This window comes from Lepisma saccharinum, chromosome 5 (assembly GCF_977018435.1).
Source record: "Lepisma saccharinum chromosome 5, izLepSacc3.1, whole genome shotgun sequence".
In the NCBI taxonomy this organism is placed as follows: domain Eukaryota; kingdom Metazoa; phylum Arthropoda; class Insecta; order Zygentoma; family Lepismatidae; genus Lepisma; species Lepisma saccharinum.
In genome coordinates this window covers 10,622,162-10,641,024 of record NC_139233.1, presented here as the reverse complement: position 1 = coordinate 10,641,024, position 18,863 = coordinate 10,622,162, and the positions used below count along the sequence as shown (strand labels likewise).

The window sequence follows — 18,863 nt, the reverse complement described above, 5'->3', positions numbered from 1 at the left end:
TTTCTACGTCTCTCTGTCGCGGCTGGTAGGCGTCGTCGGCGTCGTCGGGGCGTCAACATCTCTCTCTACGTCTCTCTGTCGCGGCTGGTAGGCGTCGTCGGGGCGTCAACGTGGCGGATGGTAGGCGTCGTCGGGGCGTCAACGTGGCGGATGGTAGGCGTCGTCGGCGTATCAATAGGGCGGCGTTCGACTTTCTCTCTCTCCATGGCGGCGGATAGGCATCATCAGCGTAGTTTCTTCTGACGTCGGGCGAATCGACGTAACGCCCTCATCTCCTTTTTCCCTCTAGCCCGCCATTGTTTCCGGTGTTCCTTGTTTCTCAAAAATTATAGATGGCGTAAGGTAATCACGGGAACACTGTTTCGCTTCAACTTCCCCCAGCGGTTGAGGTAGGCGCACTCGTGTAGACTTACTGCCTATCACACACACTGGTGTTCGCACAACACAACAAAGTCCACTGTACACGAAAGGTAGCGCGAAGGTGCTCTCGTTCCAAGAATCGCGGCAAAACTGTATATGGAGAGTTAGCACGGAGCTGCTCTCACTACAAGGATCGCGGTAAGACTGTGTGTCGAAAAACCATGTCCTTCGTTTTATTTAGATTTTGAAAAGAGACGCTAGGCGCACGTTGGAGCGACGCTTCAGGAGAGGTTATTCCACCACGCTCTATTGTCTCCAAACTAGGACGGGCCGTGTCCGAAGTTTACTCAGACGGATTAAGTTTCCGCCTGGCTGTCGCCCATAGCTCAATTGCAATCGCTGTCCACAAACTGATCAATTAGAACCGATTTGATCTGGCGTCCGTAATTGTCGCTTGATCGTGACGAAACTCCACACATCTGTCCTTGCACATATGCCGCTGCGCTGGTATAAGTTTCACACGAATCTGACCGTTGGAAACCGAGATATTTAAATGTTTGTCATTACGGTCGAATTTCCTAAGCTTTACACGCATAGCGTGACCCTTCAGGTGCTCACCCTTAACACAAGCGAACGTCTCGTTCCTCCCGTCGGCTTGGCAAAAAATCAAGTATGTAATCTTACAAATTAAAACACTCAACACTTTGAATCGACACGTCTTTTTACAGCTACATACATGAATAATAATGATAATAATAATAATGACGGTAAATCTGACTGTCACAACCTCGCCCGTCTCCTTCTTCCAAGGATTTCGTAAGCGTGAAAAATTCGCTCTACACAGGGACAGAATTTTTTTGTTTACAAATCCTTGAACACTCTGTATATAAAATAGACCAACAAATACATGAACACCCTGTATATAAATTTAACATGAAGAGTATGTACACAAAACAAGAACAAGAAGTGAGCATTTACGCGTCAGCTTGCACTCTTACGTCGCTCTCTCTCTCGTACCTGGGCGAACCGTGTCTCGAATTTGGCCTGTTCGTGTCTCTCGCCGGGCTCCATGGCATTCTCGCTCCACGGCGTCCTGCATCTCCTCGATCTGACTCCGGGCTGACCGATCTGCTATGTGCGTTGCGCCGATAAAATCCATCCCGGACTTGGCCGTTCTGAAAGAAGCTGTCGTTCCCCCTTGGCGACGCACGAGTTGGACCTCCACGCCGTCTCCTGCCTCTGAACGGGCGTCTTCGTCGCGGTGAAGGTGGATCTTGCAGCTGGCGGTTCCATTCAGCCCCTGGAGCGTGGTGCTGTCCTCTCCATCCCTGCTGGACTAGATGAACGCGCGGGTGTTTATTCCGGTGCGACGAATCATCTTCCGGTCGGCGCCGCTTGCTAAACTTCTCACCCCTGGTTTTCTGCCTCTCCTCCTCGCACTGAAACAGATTTTCCAGTGTGAGGGACATCGCGTCGGCGTCAAACACGCATGCTCCATTGAGATGACGACGGATCTCGTGTGGGAAATGGTACACCAGAGCGGCTATTATCTCCGCCGTGGTCATTTGGGGTTGCAGAGACTTGAACTCATTGTAACGTTTCCAAAAGTACTGGGCATACGTGAGTCCTCCGCCCCTGTCGTATCGTTCGTTTCGCACCTGCATCAGCATCCTCTCGACCTGCAGGGGACGTTGAAAATAAGTGAGAAACGCTTCTTTGAACTCCTCATATGAATTGAAGTTCCCCTCGTTCCTGTCCATCCAGTTCTTGGCCCGGTCCTGCATTAAACCTTTCAGAATCAGAAGCCTATCCTCGTCTGTCAGACCTAACTCATGGGCGGTAGAATTAAATTCCTCGAGGTATGTGGAAGGAAGAATTCTGTCAGCACCCGAAAATTTTTTGAAGTGCTTCCGGTATTCGGGCGGAAACAGAGCCCTCCTGGTGGACGATGGGTCAAAGTGTAAATTTTCCTCCCCCTGCTCGCGGCGCGGACTCAATCGTGGTGACGCAGCGTCTTCTCTTCGAAGGGGGCGGGGCGTTCCTGGAGCTCGCTGGTCGCTTTCCCCGTTCGAACAAGTGGCGACGTCGGCTGCCGGTGGTGACGTCAATCTGGGCTCCCGCGACGAAGTGCCGCTGCTAGTCACGCTCAGTTGACGCACTTTCCTCTCGAGGTCCTCAATTCGTTCGGAGTTTCCTTCGGCTCGAAGCGAAATTTCCCGCACATGTCGCCCCAGGGAGTCTATGCCACGGTCACATGTCGCTTCCAGCTGCACGCATTGTCGGGCCATCTGCTGCATACCTTCCTCCTGGTCACGCACGCCCTGAGACAGTGTTGCCATCTGGTTCTCTTGCCGGTCGATCCGCACGTTTGTGTCGGCGACTTTGGCTTCGACACGGGATTCGCATTCCTGTACTCGAGTGACGAGTTCTTGCGTTATCACCTCACCGGAAGTACGGATGGTCTCCCGGAGGCGGTCTTCCGTCACTTGCATCTGGGTGCTGATGGCCTCTATCTTCCTTTGGGTGGCTTCCATCCCGCTTCGCGTGGCTTCCATCTTAGCTTCGATTCCGCTTCGCGTGGCCTCCATCTCGCTTCGCGTGGCCTTCATCTCGCTTCGCGTGGCCTCCATCTTGGCTTCCATCCGTAGTAGCATCTCGATGATCTGTTGGGAGCTGGTACCACTGAGGCTAGCTGCTTCGTCGACCCGTTCTGCACCTCCCGGAGAAACCTGTTGCGCGCTGGTCTCCTTGGCTTGCCCCCCGCTGTTCGGTAGACTGGTTTCTTGACGTGGACTTAACGGAACATCGCACCGGGAACAAACGAGGCTAGCCGTGCCGACGTTTTCACTTTCTGGGAACTCTTCGCTGCAGACATCGCAAATCACCCTTACGTCACTCATGTTTAAGTTCTCGATGCGGCGGTTGCGCAATTTCATGAAATCAAATATTCAACCCTCGGTCGATTCTCAATGCTCGCTGACAAGCGTAAACGTGAGCGCTCACAATATATACCAATATATGTATTTAAACAATTCACAAACGAAAAAAGATAAGGGCGGTCGATTCCCCTTTTGCCAGAACTCAACTTAACGCCTAATGCCATATGCCAAACAAAAATTTTAAAATGCCTAACGCCTTAAGTAGCTGCCCTACTACCTTAACAAAATAAACGCCTAATATCTCAATTACCACCTCACGTCAAAAATAACACAATAAAATCTCACAATGAAACACAGTTACATGACACCAAAATACGCCTGACGTAGCCCTTACAAAAACGACATATGCACATGCACTGAGGGTGCTTTCGATTTAAAATATACCGGTCCCTGAGTTCGCGGCGCCAAAAATGTATGCACCTGCACTGATGATGCTTTCGATTTTAAAAAAAACCGGTCCCCTGTTCGCGGCGCCAAAAATGTATGCTACGCCCTCCCTTGCCCGGGAAAACAAATGCAACCACTACCTAGATAGAGGCGGCAAAATCTCCCTCGGACAAGCGAAATAGCGTTACGGTCCAGGTTAAGTTCGTGTGTAGGAACCGGTGACCGACAGTGCATAGTGATAAGCCATATCGAATAAACACAAAGACATATGTACTTTCAGATTACCACCTCTTTACCTGTAGCCGGGAAGCGGCTAGCTGCCTACCTGAAAATCACGGGTAGCGACATGCATACGAAAATGATATAGCCCAAAATTAACATGAAAATAAAAAGTATATTCTATTCATAACCAACAAAAATGGAATCATTACAGGTCCCCACACTTGCACTCTCACATTCTCTCTCAGATTCAATCCTCATGGGGTCATCGACACAAGAAATTATACATGACATGTACAGGTTTTATGGCGACAAGCCCTAATTATTGCATTCTCAATTAATTTTATCTTACTTTTTGTCTAATCAGGTCATTTGTGATTTTGCTCCAGTGCTACTTAAATCCTAGCCAGCCCTTACTTAAGTTCACCTTTTGTTTTTAAAAAGAAACTAGTCGGCGCGGTGACAATACATTACTTGACCAGTATAAACAAAGGCATCTCAACGGCAATTACATTCACGTGGGCGGACGTTTTCCTTTTACAAGACCTCACGTGGTTCAAACATAACAAATAACCTCCGTTGAGTGACGCAAACATATACTCTCTAGCAGGCGGGACTTAAACACTTCGCCGCGACGAGCAATTCACATTACCAGGCAAATACTTTTACTAAATGATCACACATGCGGCCTGACATAGCTAGCATTGACACATAAAAATGAACAAACCTCAAGTAGATTATGCAATTAAGCGGGCGGCGCTTTACTCTAATAGTACGCACTTTAAACAAATACAAAGGAGCACAAACAACAATGAATTTAAGATCATAAAAAAAATATCACAAGGAATAAGAAAAAATTGACCTGAGACGAATAAATTACAAATGACAAGCGCGACGGGAGTTTGATATAAAATTTCGAGTTGAGTGGGCGTTTTCAAAATGTCGACGAATTTCAAGGGCGTTCTCTAAATCAATCGGGCCGTAACGTGCTGACAATCACACAGATGAATACATTACCAACTCTCAGCTTCCGAGGTGCATCCTGGCGTCGTTATGGGCGATTGAAAAACACATATTATTCACACGGAAGGTTTCCTTGGTCGCGACGATGAAGATGCGAAAAAGATTCAAACACCTAGTTCCCCGGCTCCTCTTCCTCTCGGGATCGGTGGATCTCCGTGGTATGGCGCGGTTCGGACGTCGCATCTGAGCGGTCGTTGTAGGCGTCGTCGGCGTCGTCGGGGCGTCAACATCTCTTTCTACGTCTCTCTGTCGCGGCTGGTAGGCGTCGTCGGCGTCGTCGGGGCGTCAACATCTCTCTCTACGTCTCTCTGTCGCGGCTGGTAGGCGTCGTCGGGGCGTCAACGTGGCGGATGGTAGGCGTCGTCGGGGCGTCAACGTGGCGGATGGTAGGCGTCGTCGGCGTATCAATAGGGCGGCGTTCGACTTTCTCTCTCTCCATGGCGGCGGATAGGCATCATCAGCGTAGTTTCTTCTGACGTCGGGCGAATCGACGTAACGCCCTCATCTCCTTTTTCCCTCTAGCCCGCCATTGTTTCCGGTGTTCCTTGTTTCTCAAAAATTATAGATGGCGTAAGGTAATCACGGGAACACTGTTTCGCTTCAACTTCCCCCAGCGGTTGAGGTAGGCGCACTCGTGTAGACTTACTGCCTATCACACACACTGGTGTTCGCACAACACAACAAAGTCCACTGTACACGAAAGGTAGCGCGAAGGTGCTCTCGTTCCAAGAATCGCGGCAAAACTGTATATGGAGAGTTAGCACGGAGCTGCTCTCACTACAAGGATCGCGGTAAGACTGTGTGTCGAAAAACCATGTCCTTCGTTTTATTTAGATTTTGAAAAGAGACGCTAGGCGCACGTTGGAGCGACGCTTCAGGAGAGGTTATTCCACCACGCTCTATTGTCTCCAAACTAGGACGGGCCGTGTCCGAAGTTTACTCAGACGGATTAAGTTTCCGCCTGGCTGTCGCCCATAGCTCAATTGCAATCGCTGTCCACAAACTGATCAATTAGAACCGATTTGATCTGGCGTCCGTAATTGTCGCTTGATCGTGACGAAACTCCACACATCTGTCCTTGCACATATGCCGCTGCGCTGGTATAAGTTTCACACGAATCTGACCGTTGGAAACCGAGATATTTAAATGTTTGTCATTACGGTCGAATTTCCTAAGCTTTACACGCATAGCGTGACCCTTCAGGTGCTCACCCTTAACACAAGCGAACGTCTCGTTCCTCCCGTCGGCTTGGCAAAAAATCAAGTATGTAATCTTACAAATTAAAACACTCAACACTTTGAATCGACACGTCTTTTTACCGCTACATACATGAATAATAATGATAATAATAATAATGACGGTAAATCTGACTGTCACAATATATATCGTCAAAATATCGTGAGGATATATCGTCTAGTTGATATAGCCTGGTCGATATTTTTTCAATATCGTGATATATCGTCTAGACGAAATATCGCCCAAACCAGAGGCGAAACCACGAATTTGTGTCTGGGGGGCAAGTACCAGGATAAAAGTACCAATAATAATAATAATAATAATGTTAATATAAATGAAGTTAATAATAATGTTGTTATAACATTATTATTATTCATTATTCATTTGCTTTATTTTACTTCGCTTCTTGTGCCACTTTTGGGTAATTTGCGAAGATGGGGATGAGTGTTGGCATGATGAAAATGATGAATGGATACTCACAAACATCCATGCTCAAGCCGGGATTTGAACCCAGGACCAATATTATTATTATTACTATTAGTAGTGGTAATGTCAAAGATGTTATTATCCTCGTAAATTACGCAAAAATGGGGGTATGCATTACAACGAACAAAGATGAAATGCGAGCGAAGCGAGGAAGAAAATTTTTGGATCCAATTTTTTGCAGGCTGAAATCAATATTAATTGAATAGGGCGCAAATAATTTTACGGAACGCCATGGCATTATATCATTTACAAGTTTTGTCTCTCCCCGATGGTATAGTGGTAACTTCGTCGCATTGTGATCAATACCCGGTGGAGGCACATAGTGGTTTGGAACCCACTTTAAGTATAGGCCCAGTCTGAATTAGCCTTTCTGTGCATAAAGTAGACTTAAAAAGATACAAGTCAATCAATCAATTTTACAACTTTTTTTCATTTAGATCGTTCGGCGCTCAGGACAGTCTCCCGTCGTTCCCTGAACTTGATAAGACCAAGCAAAGCAGGCAATGCGAGCGAAGTGAGCAAGAAAATTTTACAAAAGTATTCTCATTTGCATAAAATTTGAAGTTCTAGGCGGTAATTTCCCCCTGCAGGTACACTTGGCCGTCAATGTTTGCCCCCCTAGAACTCATTTCCGACCAAGGTTGGGGGGCAATGCCCCCTGCCCCCCCCCCCTGTGGTTGCGGCACTGGCCCAAACGAACGTATCTACTACCAATTCCATTCTCTACTCGAGATGTATAGATCCACCAACTTATTTGAAACCCTGGCCAGAAACAAGTGGCGCTAGTGTCGAATGTTTAGGAGGGGAGCTCGGGAACTCTGGGGCAAGGGAAGGGATGGCAGAAACACGTGTTTTCCCCCTGTGTTGCCAAATCTAGAAGTGGGCGTGTGCCGTGAAAGGTTTGCAAGTAAACAAATATGCAGCTAGACGTGGTAATTCAAATAATATAGCATAAGAGAGAGGAGGGAGGGGGACACTAAAGTTAAAAACGCCTGCTGTCTCGCAGAAGGATATCAACAATTTAAACACATAAGATTAATATTCTAAATTATGTAATTATGTAAATTATGTAAACTATAAAAAAAAATATGTAAAAAAAAAAGAAAAAGCATGAATCCAAGTTTCATCAATGTAAACAACAGGCCTCCCTTCGTTGCGGAATCTGTTGATCGCAAGAAGATATCTTGCTCTCCAAACCACAATGTTGCTTCGTTCAACCAGAGCTAAGCGAGAGTTTCTACATTTTTTAAATTTAAAGCCGATTTGTTTCATAATTTTCCGTAATGTTTCTCGCCCCCCCCCCCCGATAATTAATTTCTTCCTGAGCAATAGCTAAAAGTTTCAATATTGTAGGAACTTCTCTTTTCACTAGATACATTTCATGGACAATTTCTGGTCAGGGGTTTGTAAATCTTTTTTTTCTCTTTTCAGTTTTTTAAGCAATGACTCCAACCGTCCCGTTAGATATTTTGATTTGATTTGATTTAGTTTATTTTACTTCACGTTTTGTACCTCTTGGCTAATTTGCGAAGATGGGGATGAGTGATGAAATGATGAAATTGATGAAAGGACATTCACAAACAACCAAGCCCGACCGGGATTCGAACCCGGGACCCTTGGCGTCGTAGCGCCCGTTAGATATACTGCTCTCTTTAGGGGTTGATCGCGAGGATAATTCCACCCTTCTCGATGATTCGTAGTAGCAAATTTCGCTCACTGCTGTGTACAACTTTCGACACTTTACACTTAGCCTACTCAAAAACACGTCTACGCACATCAACAACACTCCTCGAATTCTTGAAGAGAGTAAAATTAGCAACACTGTGTCAGCGGAAGTGGGAAGGTCCTTGCCTGACCAGCGCCAGAGCAAACACCGGGGGTGAAAGAAGGAGGTGGGGGAGGCCGGTTAGTTCGCATATTTTCCGAGGTTTCAGAAAGCTTGGTGGATCTATACTCATAGCTTCTCTTCCAGGCTTTCGTGTGCGTTACTTCCTAAATTAGCCCTCTTCAGCAATGAAGAAGAAGAAAATAGATTTCCATTACAAAGACTGTCTGGTAACTCTTCCTTTTTATTACAACGGTGGTTTCTTAGGGAATCTGTTCTGGTATTCCGATTACCAAGGTTGGAACTAGAGTTCAGCTTTCGGGGAAGAAAAGAAGAAGAAGAAGGCTCCGCTGGCTGCGACCGAACGTGGCAAGATTCCAGAACTGGAAGCGGCTGGAATTATTACTCCCACTCTCTTGTCAACCCGACATATGAAGTACTCCTTAAAGGAAGGGAACGAATCGTGACTGTTATCACACTGTTGTTGTATATGGGATAGTTCGTGTTCACCAAATGGGAATTAGCTGGGATGGGGTGTGCCGGAGTTGTCTTACCTTCGTGATAACTTTTCATTGAAATTTATAAACTTACACATAGGTTGCTTTAAGTCCGTACGATGAGTGTTCGACTCACGATTTGTCCACGGAAGGTTCTGGATTCGAGTCCTGGCCAAGACGTGGGTTTGAATTTGTTCTGATCATCTTTACCACCTCGCATGGTCGTGATTAACCTTAATGATTGGGAAAAGCGACGTCAATTTAAAAAATGAAGAATAGTTTCGTCTCCTTCAAGCACGTATCTAGAACTAAATTTGGGGATAAGTCCGGACCAAGTGTCTCACATGTAGTAATAAGAACAATAATAATAACGGTCAGTTAATAATAATTATTATTATTACATGAAAATATAAAAGGATGCTGTAAGAATAGAGACATCATCATGTATTTATTGCCTAGCTTATGTCTAGTTAAAAACAGCCGTCCTACCAAAGAAATTAATGTCATAAATATTTTTAAATGTATTATTTACTGAATACCAAAAAGATCGTTATGACCAGCTGATGAAAAAGAAAGTCCCTGATCATTATGTGTAGTACTGATACGCATAAAGTTTCGCAGGCACTGTCAACGCAAGGCTGTAAAGGTAAAAAGGTAAAGTGCTCCCCTGTGCTTAGCACCACGCCATGAAGGCGTATAGGGGGTGTGGGGGTAACGCCCCACACTTTCTTGATCCGGTCGTGAGTGGGGGAGATGTGATCAGCATCACGCCCCTGACAGCCTTGACCCCCCAGGGTTTCCCCCAGGTACACACGACGCAAGGCTGTATAATCACAATGTTATGTTTGTGTAAGTTCTGAGGAAATAAATCAACTTCATGTTACACAGCAGTAAACAAGTATTATGCTTATTTAGTTCTGGACTTGGTAAGTCTTTCCGAGGGATCCGGACCCCCTCTTTGGGCTCTTTATTAACATAATTACAGGAGGATTGTAATGTTAGGAATAAGTACCAAGTAAAATAAATCTAGATGATGAAAAACCAGGATAAGTATGAGAAGACTAAACATACAGTGATAACATGGCGAAACAAAATCTTGTAAAATAATGGGCTGAAGGAGTACAGAATAACATTAACTGAACAATCGCGAAAGCATTAATCCGAAAGAAAGTAATAAACGGAAAACTTCGATGGAAGGAGTGTGGTAGGGAATAACAGCAAGAGGCATAACAATGAAGCAGGAAAGGATATAGGAAAACGAGAGAAACAGGCCTATGGAAGCGAGCGAGAGAAGAGGAAAGTGGGAATGACAGAGAGAAGAAAGAAAAGAAGATAGAGAGAGAAAGAGAGAAGAACTACGAAAAGTAGAAGAGATAAAAAGAAGAATGAACTTGAAAGTGACAGAAGCAGACGAAACGGGAAGATAAAAACAGAAAGTGAGACAAACTGGGAGAAAGGAAATTATGTTTCTGCATGTTTGTGTCTGCGTGTGGGAAGTGTGAGAGGGGAGGGGGCGATATTGTTAAAATTGTCGCTTCTAAACTAAATACCTTTTTCGCTGTTCTTCGGGATTTTCCACCTCATTCATGACCCTCCCCGATAGTGTAATGGTAATGAAGGGGTGGGTTCCAGGTTCGATCCTCGATGCAGGCACATCGATGTTCGGATTACACTTCAAATTGAACGTTCAATTAGCAAAACAAACTTTCCCCTCATCACTAGGTTAATCGCGACGATGAGGATACGTAATGATTAGAGGAAAGAAACAGATGAAATAACACTTATAAAGGAATGCCCATGACAGACATGTGTGATTTCAAGCGTGTAGGATTACCATAAGAACCAGACAAATTTGCGCTATGCACATTAGCCGTGGTCTATTTATACGTTTTGTTGAGTTGAGTTGTTGTTTTTTAAGTCCACTTTATGCACAGTAAGGCTAATTTGGACTGGACCTACAGTTTAAAGTGGGATCCGAGCCACTATGTGCCTCCACCGGGTATCAAACCTGGGACCCCTTGATTACAAGGCTGCGCCATCGGGGAGACCCCTATTTATACGTTTTGATGAGTATGATAGGCTTTTCTTGTCATAGTATTCCCACGCTTTAAACTTGCTGTTTTGTGACGTCATGCATCAAAAGGCAGGAATGTGCTAAAAAAACATGTACGCGGTCGAGATTCGAACGTAAACCTTTGGCGACGAAATCCCGAGCTAACCAATCCACACTCTAGGTCTCGGGGTTTGCATGTCGACGCATTGGCAACATTGGATACGCCTTACCAAGTGAAAGTAAACGCGTAACAGTGATGTACTCCTTTCGAGAAGAGAATTCGGACAGTATCTAGGACGAACAGAATTGGCTTTGATTCTCCGTCGTAATCTTTTCAACAGTCTCCTTAACAGCGTTCGGTGCTGAGCAAAGCTTTCTACAGCTGCGTGTCGACCGCCCTGTTATCTGTGGGCCAGCTGCATTTGTAGGTTTTACACCTGACCAGTCTCGGTGTACGTACGAACCTGTTCGGAAACGTGTGTGAACGACCATGCAGGACGGAGCCTACATCCCGCGAAGGTGACATTGATTGCTGTAGCGTAAAAAATCAAAATCCTTCGAGGTTAAGAAACCAAGCAGAGGACATTGAAATCTTCGCCAGTGGCGACTGGGGAAGCGAATCCGTCCTTTCCGAGAAGGAAAAAAAAGCTGGGAGCACGTGCTTCGCGTACACATGACAAGGTAGCCTACTGTCGAAGGATTTCCTTCCTTTTTTTGCTTGTTTTATCCGAAGCAGCTGCCTACCCTGCGAATACAATTTGCTGCGAGCTTGTTTCCTTTTCTAGCAACCTGCCTCAGCTGCTGGGATCTTCCAATGTCTGTGCTTCTTGGGTAAAACTTTTGAGCGAAGGGGGAGCTCCAGAAGGTTTATTTTTAAAACGTTCGAGAGGACAGTTTCCGCCTTCATAAAAGTCTTGGAGGAAAAAAAAAAACTAAGTGCGGTGTTTCAACGGCTCCCTAGGCGCTATGGCAAGCGTTATCTCGGGAAGATTTAGTAAGCCCATAAGGAACTGTGAAGACTGCTAGCGCCGTTTCGGAGTGACGAACTCATTGTGTGTGGCGGAGAGAAAGAGGGAAGGCCCATTGCAAAAGGCTTCGCAGCCTACGCTCCATCTCACAAGAGCAAGGTCCGTGACTGCGTAGGCAGTGACCAGACAAGTACAAGCTGGGTCCGCGCTCAGTTTCACGTGGTTGGAAACCCTCGGTGCATGTACGCGTGCGGGCAATTCCTTGTTTTCTTCTCTCGACAGAACGACCATCGTCGGATGGCGCGTGAAGATGGACATGCCGATTCCCTGACATCACCTGTGCAGGTAGTGAAGCTCCCCGGAAGTAGATGACGTCAAGCATTGTCCACTTCCGGTCCGACCGACGTGTGTAGTGCATCGTATCGTGTACGAGCGTGTGTTTGTGTGGACAGTGAACTCTGTGAAGATTTCTGAGTGAAAAAGTGCGACGGCATTCTTTAGTTATCGACTGTCCGGTTTCGAAACCGCATATTTTTACGACCACTTCCTGTGTTATCGTTACGTGCCTATTGTATAAGTGTCCTTGGGTCACTAGAACACTAATTATGATGAGCCACACGTTACCCAGAGCCAAGCAGCCGACAGGTTGCGTCCGTGCCGCGGTTGCGTCGACCAGCAACGGTGGCGAGCGATCGAGGCCCGTCAGCCTGTACGACAATCTCAGAGGAAGCACGACGGCGTCCACGGGGGACCTCCAGGGGCCCTCCCACCAGGGGCCGTCGCCGTCGGGGAGCAGAAGACCCGCCATGGACCGAAGTCCTTCGCAGGCTAATTGTCTGAGTACCACAGTCCCACAAAACATTGCCAACACGCCCATCGCCGGTCGACACGCTCCCACAAGGAACTCCCTGCGACACAGTCGGATGATAGTGCTCAGCAAGAGCGGAAAAGGTAAATAGTCATTTCTTTTACACATTCTCAGCTAGTAACTTATTGTACTGTATAGCTCCATCATTGATAAGCAACGTGGGCAGCTTTTCAACTTGGGGTAATGAAATGGAATGCCTTAAAATAATGCACATTTCTCAAATTTCTACGTGTTGAATTAATGCAAGTCGGGAACTCATTTTCAAATACTTACTGAAAGCTTTACACAACGGGGAGACAATAAATACTTAGTGAACCCTTCCTTTGGACAATCGGGCCAGATTTTTCATCCACTTTTACATCTGTTCATCATATTTCCAGCGTTGATCCTGGTTCAAACCAAAAATTCCCTTATCGTCACTAGCTTACGCAAGATTTTTTTTCGGAGGGGGTTGGAATTGTAGCAGTTGATATCACAAGTTCCTTTGTAGATGGAGATGGGATATGCAATTACCATTTTTTAACCTTCACTTTAAAAGTTGCTCAAAGACAAAAACCGTAATAGGACATTTTAAGGGAGTTTGAATTTACCACCTTGGTTTTTCTCAAGTTTTTTTATTGCTTTCATTTCAAAATTTTGATTTTCTCAAAATTTCGAAAGGAACTGTTAACGCCGGTGCTTATCGTTGCCTCAAAATTATTTCCCGACTTTGAAATTCCCTCTGTTGTGGATAAGATATTTCAAACCTCCCTTGACCCAACCCCGTAGTGGAGTGGTTAGCATAGGTATCCCGGGTTCGAACCCTGAGCTGAGCATGGGTGTTGTTCTTTGTGAGTGTCCCTTCATGATATGATCACTCATCCTCATCGTCGCGATTAGCCAGAAGTAGTACAAAAAGCGAAGTTAGATAAATTGAATCAATAACGAAATCAATAGTCTGACAAGACAAGAGTTCGAACCTGGAACTTTTGGCTTCATAGCGCATTACGTATAATTTAATCCAGATTTAATTTGTCCTCGGACTCATGAAACACGTGCTGTGGTGTGCTGTATAGTGCATAGGTACTGTTTTTGATGCACACATGCATATCAATACAATATTTTATTTTATTGAAGTTTTATTTTTTCATGACATTATCGCAGGGTGTCTTGCGACCCAGAATTCCGGGAATTGCTTTTTAGGCGCGTATATCAAAAAGGCGAATTTTACTTAATTATTCTGAAAGCTGAATTTAGACTGTAAATCTAAGTTGTCAGGGTCAAAGGATTTGAAAAAGACATCCAATTTTCAATCGAGGTACTGGATTCGCAACAACTTGTATTTTGACCCAACTGGTTTAAAAACTCGAAATTAGTCAAGATGTATGTATGGACGATAATTATTTTAAGAAGACGTCAAATTTTGGTTAGGAATAGTTTATCCTCCATTTTATAAAATATATAATAGAAAAATGGTGGATGTATGAACGAAGTCCTAAAAATTTAGTTTTTAAGTCAGAATCGAGCTTTTGGAAGTCAATAAATAAAAGAAAGATATCCAAATTTTATTTCAAGTAGTCTTTCGGTCATTTTTAAAAATGAAGGATTCGTAAAAATAAGCGTAAACTATATTTTGATTGAACTGGTGAAGAAAACTCTAATCAAGGTCCAGAATATAGGTTTTTCGAGACGCTAGATCAACAAAAACATCCAGTTTTGAGTCAGGGTACCTTTCCGACTCTTCTATATCATAATATGGCTGAACAGAGGCGTCATCTTCACATAAATATTGGGGAGAGGGGGAGCAGATTGTGAACAGTATATCTTTTTTACGTATAATGTATTTACTCCTTGAGGAAATTTGGAGGGGCAGAAAGTTCCTTGCCCCCTTAAAGTTGGCGAATATGTTGCTGACTTGTTAAATATGAAGTAACTTTTATGCACCTGGCTAAAGTGCATTCTCTATGTGCTAATTCATACCGAGTAAGTGCAAGATAAATAAGAAAGCTTTGACATTTAAGATGCAAACTACGCAGTAGTTATCTGATATGGGACCTGATGTATTTACAAGAGAACTCGAGGCTATCGATAGGCAATGCAAAGAGTAATCTACGTTCTCGATTACAAGTGCACAATTATCCGCTTACGTCACTGAAAGGAACTTGAACAATGTATTTCAAGGACGATCGGTTACGTAAAAGAGCCGATGCTGTTTTGTTTGCATGTACTGGAAGTTCACGTCGTTGGGGTCTCGTAGTAAATCAGCTTTCACCAAAAGCAGATGCAGTGTTGGCATACGTGCGTGTTAAATATCGCCAGAAACGTGTCGAAACAAAAGTGAAAGGTGTTTGGAACGACATGTTTGCCAGTTCGTTGTCTTTCCGAACGGAATTTTAATGGATTTCTTTCTAGATAAAAGTATGCACTTGGCATAGTTTTAAAGGAAGTGTAAGTTGTAAACATAATTGCGAAATTTGTCAGACGTAGTTTAATGATTGTTTAGCTTTACAGCTGGATGTGATATTCAAAGGGCGCTGAATTTCTAATAATTGGTAATTCAGAAGTAAAATATGTCGATTCTGTAAAACCATAAGCATTTGCCTTACTTTAAATGTTTAAAATTTTGCCCTATCCTCGTCGTAGTTATTTTCTTGGAAGTTTCGCCTGTGCTTATGAAATTATGAAAATTTGAAATTGCATTTTTTTTAGTGGGACCTCCCCGATAGCGAAGTGGTAACGTCGTCACATTGTAATCAAGGGGCCCCGGGTTTGATACCCAGGGGAGGCATGTGATGGTTCGGATCTCACGTTAAGTTGTAGACCTAGTCCCGATTAGCCTTTCTGTGCATAAAGTAAACGTACAAACATTTTTTTTTAGTAATGATTGCAACAAATGTATAATATTACAGGTACATTAGATCGTGTGAGAACCAGAGGGACGTTACTCCAGTTTATCAAATTTACAAAGGTGTACAAATGTATTCTTAGGACTGACCACCTTACTGCTTATTGTTAGAAGTCTGACTCCACATAGAGCTCTTCAGAGCAGTTTATTTAAGGGGGAGAGGGGCAATTTTCCCTAGGTCCTTCTCTCTGAGGCAGCTGGGGAGCACTGTTGCCAACTTAGCTCATTTGGGGCCAGATCTGGCTCTATCCTGCACTCGTTTGGCTGTGAACTGTGGCACCCGCCCCCTGCCCCACTATGACGCCATCACTAGCCCCGGCCCACATAGACCAACTTTTGCCGTGTGTTTACATTTTGCACATCATGTGATATTATTATATATTGGCTGCGTCGTCCCACCCCCGATTACCTCCCAGCTATTTTTATATAGCGTCTTGGCTGAGGTGAAGATGACAATATTGTTATCTAGTAATCCATTATTTTCGATTCATACAACCATCGGTGGCTTATTGAGATGGGTGATGCAGTCAGATCTAGACGGTGAAAACTAAGAATAGATTGTCATCACTTTAAAGTTACCGGTAATAGCAGTGCCCCCACCACCACCTTAGCAACTAAAATTACCATGGGAGGCACTTTATCCAGCCTTCGTAAATCTAGCTCCTTGAAAGTCAACTCTTGCTCAATTTAAGGTGAAATTTAGCTCTTTTATGCGCATTAGGTTTGGCAACACTGCCAGAATGGCCGTAGGAGGCAAGAAGAAATGCATTATGCTTATGAGAGAATTATTTTATTCGTTTCCTTGGGGATATCATACTTCCGATGGCGGAAAATATATATATGATCGGGTAGAGGATCCATTGAAGATGATATTTGCGCTAGAAAGAGTCGAATCATTTGTTTAGCCGTAACTTGAATTTGAAGTTGTCTCTCCATAAGGAATACATGGGATTCTGTAAACACTTATTAATCATATTTATCAAACACGGTATCTAGCTTAATAATCAACTTTAGAAAACCGCTTCCACTTGCAACATGGGCAGAAATTCATACTCTCAAATTATGCGTGGATTTTCTTTAGTAGCAGAGCACATTCCGAAGATATTTAAATAAATGCATGCTTAGTGCGAAATTGTCACACCTCACTTAAACCAAACTTTTGGAGTTACATTCTTCTGGTTTTCTGGTTACAAATTGCGTCAGATGCTTTTATTAGCTATGAAGGCACAAAAAACCGTAGATGCGGGGCACAAACTCCCGATCTTTTATCATCGTAGAAGTGGTGTGATTAGCACCATGCTTCGGCCGCTTTTACGCCCCAGGTACGTACCTATTTACGAGAGGACAAAGTGGGCCCCAGAGCAACTTGTGTAGGGACAACGACAGAAATCGGAAGTTCCAGAAGGAAATCTAACTCCGTGCTTTTTAATAGATTCAGAAAATTAGTTAAGGTGAAAGCCGGAAACAGAACTAAATCGTTAGTTTGGATAAAGGTTTTCTTCCTCGAACGTAAGCAGTAAGTGAAACTGTCCCTGATGGGGAATGGAATAGTTTCGTGATGACTGTGGGGCTTACCCGTTGCAAAATATCTGCTTTCCTAATAAGCACCTTGAGTAATAACTCTGTGTGGAATTTTCCTCTTTTCTACTTCCAGTCGAGGTGGGTACCGAGTAAGTCTCCTGGATGAGGAAATCTGTCTCGGAGTTGGAGTCTTGAACTCGAGTCGAGAGTATCAAATAGCATATACAAAAATGTAAAAATATATTTATTAAAAGTAAAAGCATACATTTTTGCTCATTACACAAACAGAGAGCTCTTGAGAGTCTAAATGAGTCTATTAGGAAATTAATTTTAACTTAAAACTTAACGAGACTAGTTCTCATCACGATTTGAACGGCGTTCTCGGTACTGTCCTTACGGTAGAGAGAGATTGGAGCTTTCGAGAAATTTACACCACTATACTCTAACTCTACTTCAAGAAGATCGGTAATTTAATATTTGTGTATAACATGGACGGATGGGGGATCTAAACTGAGATGGGCTTTAAAAATCGAGACGTGACCAAGGAAGAACTAGGCATCTGTAGAATCGATACTAGATGAGAATTGCTATCCGATACTCTCGAACTCGTTCCAGACAATGGAATGATATTTTGAAAATTTATCTGGACCAAACACTATTTTAATATGCGACGTCTTCAGACATAAGACCAGGATATCTACCTGATTCTTATAAATAATATTTTGGTTATAGTAATTACAAAGTTATTCCATTAGTGGCGATTGTTGTGAATATGTACTATATGGTTGCGTAAATTCAGGTTAAAATTTCGTTTTTCGAGGGTTCGTAGAGTCGAAATGAGGCGTAAGACTGGAAAATGTTAGTAACAAAAATTGATTATCTTAATGCTCTATACGCTGTGAAAGTTTCTGCAGTGACACTTTCTGTATGTTGTTTATACTATATCTTTCGAGACGAGATCGGGATCGAAACAGATATTTACAACTTGTGCCCGAAATATAGCCGTGTCTCGTCCCGTCTAGATACCAACCCTTAAATATTGCTTTCATTATCAGCATTTCAATTTCCTAAAAAAATATGTAGGAACAAAAAATAGTCGTGGACAAAATGGCTATCTTAACTCTTGACTGTACTGAACGAATGTTCGCCTGTCTTTATTGGGTTTGGGCAACTCTGATTTAGAAACATTGTGGCTTGTAGCGCTAATAACGACTATTGTCTTTCGTTTTGTGTAAATCTTCAAAGTGGGTAAGCTTAGCTGACGTAACACTGTGCACTACAGACGAGTAAATACTCTTTGATGTAAGACTGAACGACCTTCCTATGATTCGAGTGCTAACTAAAATCGCGCACGTACCAAGAAAATGCATAAATTTTGGGTCGCATTTACATAATCATTTAATCCGGAAGGCCAACCGAGGGACATCAAAGCAGCCGGCAAGGTTGCCCCTGCGTCTAGTTATGCAAATCCACCGAAGCGAAAAGGAGAGCAAAAACAATCACAGGGAACGCTGGAAGCAGAAGAACTCTCGCGTGCCACTTGGCGGGAGTTTTTTGAGGTAAAATAACTGGTTTTAGACAGTTCAACGGGAAGTCT

General features: G+C 43.9%; 1 protein-coding gene across 2 annotated transcripts in view; it reads left to right on the top strand.

Moving 5' to 3' along the window:
* Nucleotides 1-18,863, top strand: part of LOC145987651 (sarcospan) — a 72,260-nt gene that overhangs the window by 22,611 nt on the left and 30,786 nt on the right. Inside the window, exon 1 of one of the 2 annotated variants that reach the window (XM_083122153.1) lies at nt 11,392-12,944. The exons of the other annotated variant lie outside the window; for it this stretch is intronic. Within the exon in view, the coding sequence (XP_082978279.1) occupies nt 12,599-12,944 (346 nt within the window). The 5' untranslated portion in view covers nt 11,392-12,598. Of the gene's footprint in view, nt 1-11,391; nt 12,945-18,863 lie in introns of those variants that run through there. 2 annotated transcript variants of the gene reach the window in all.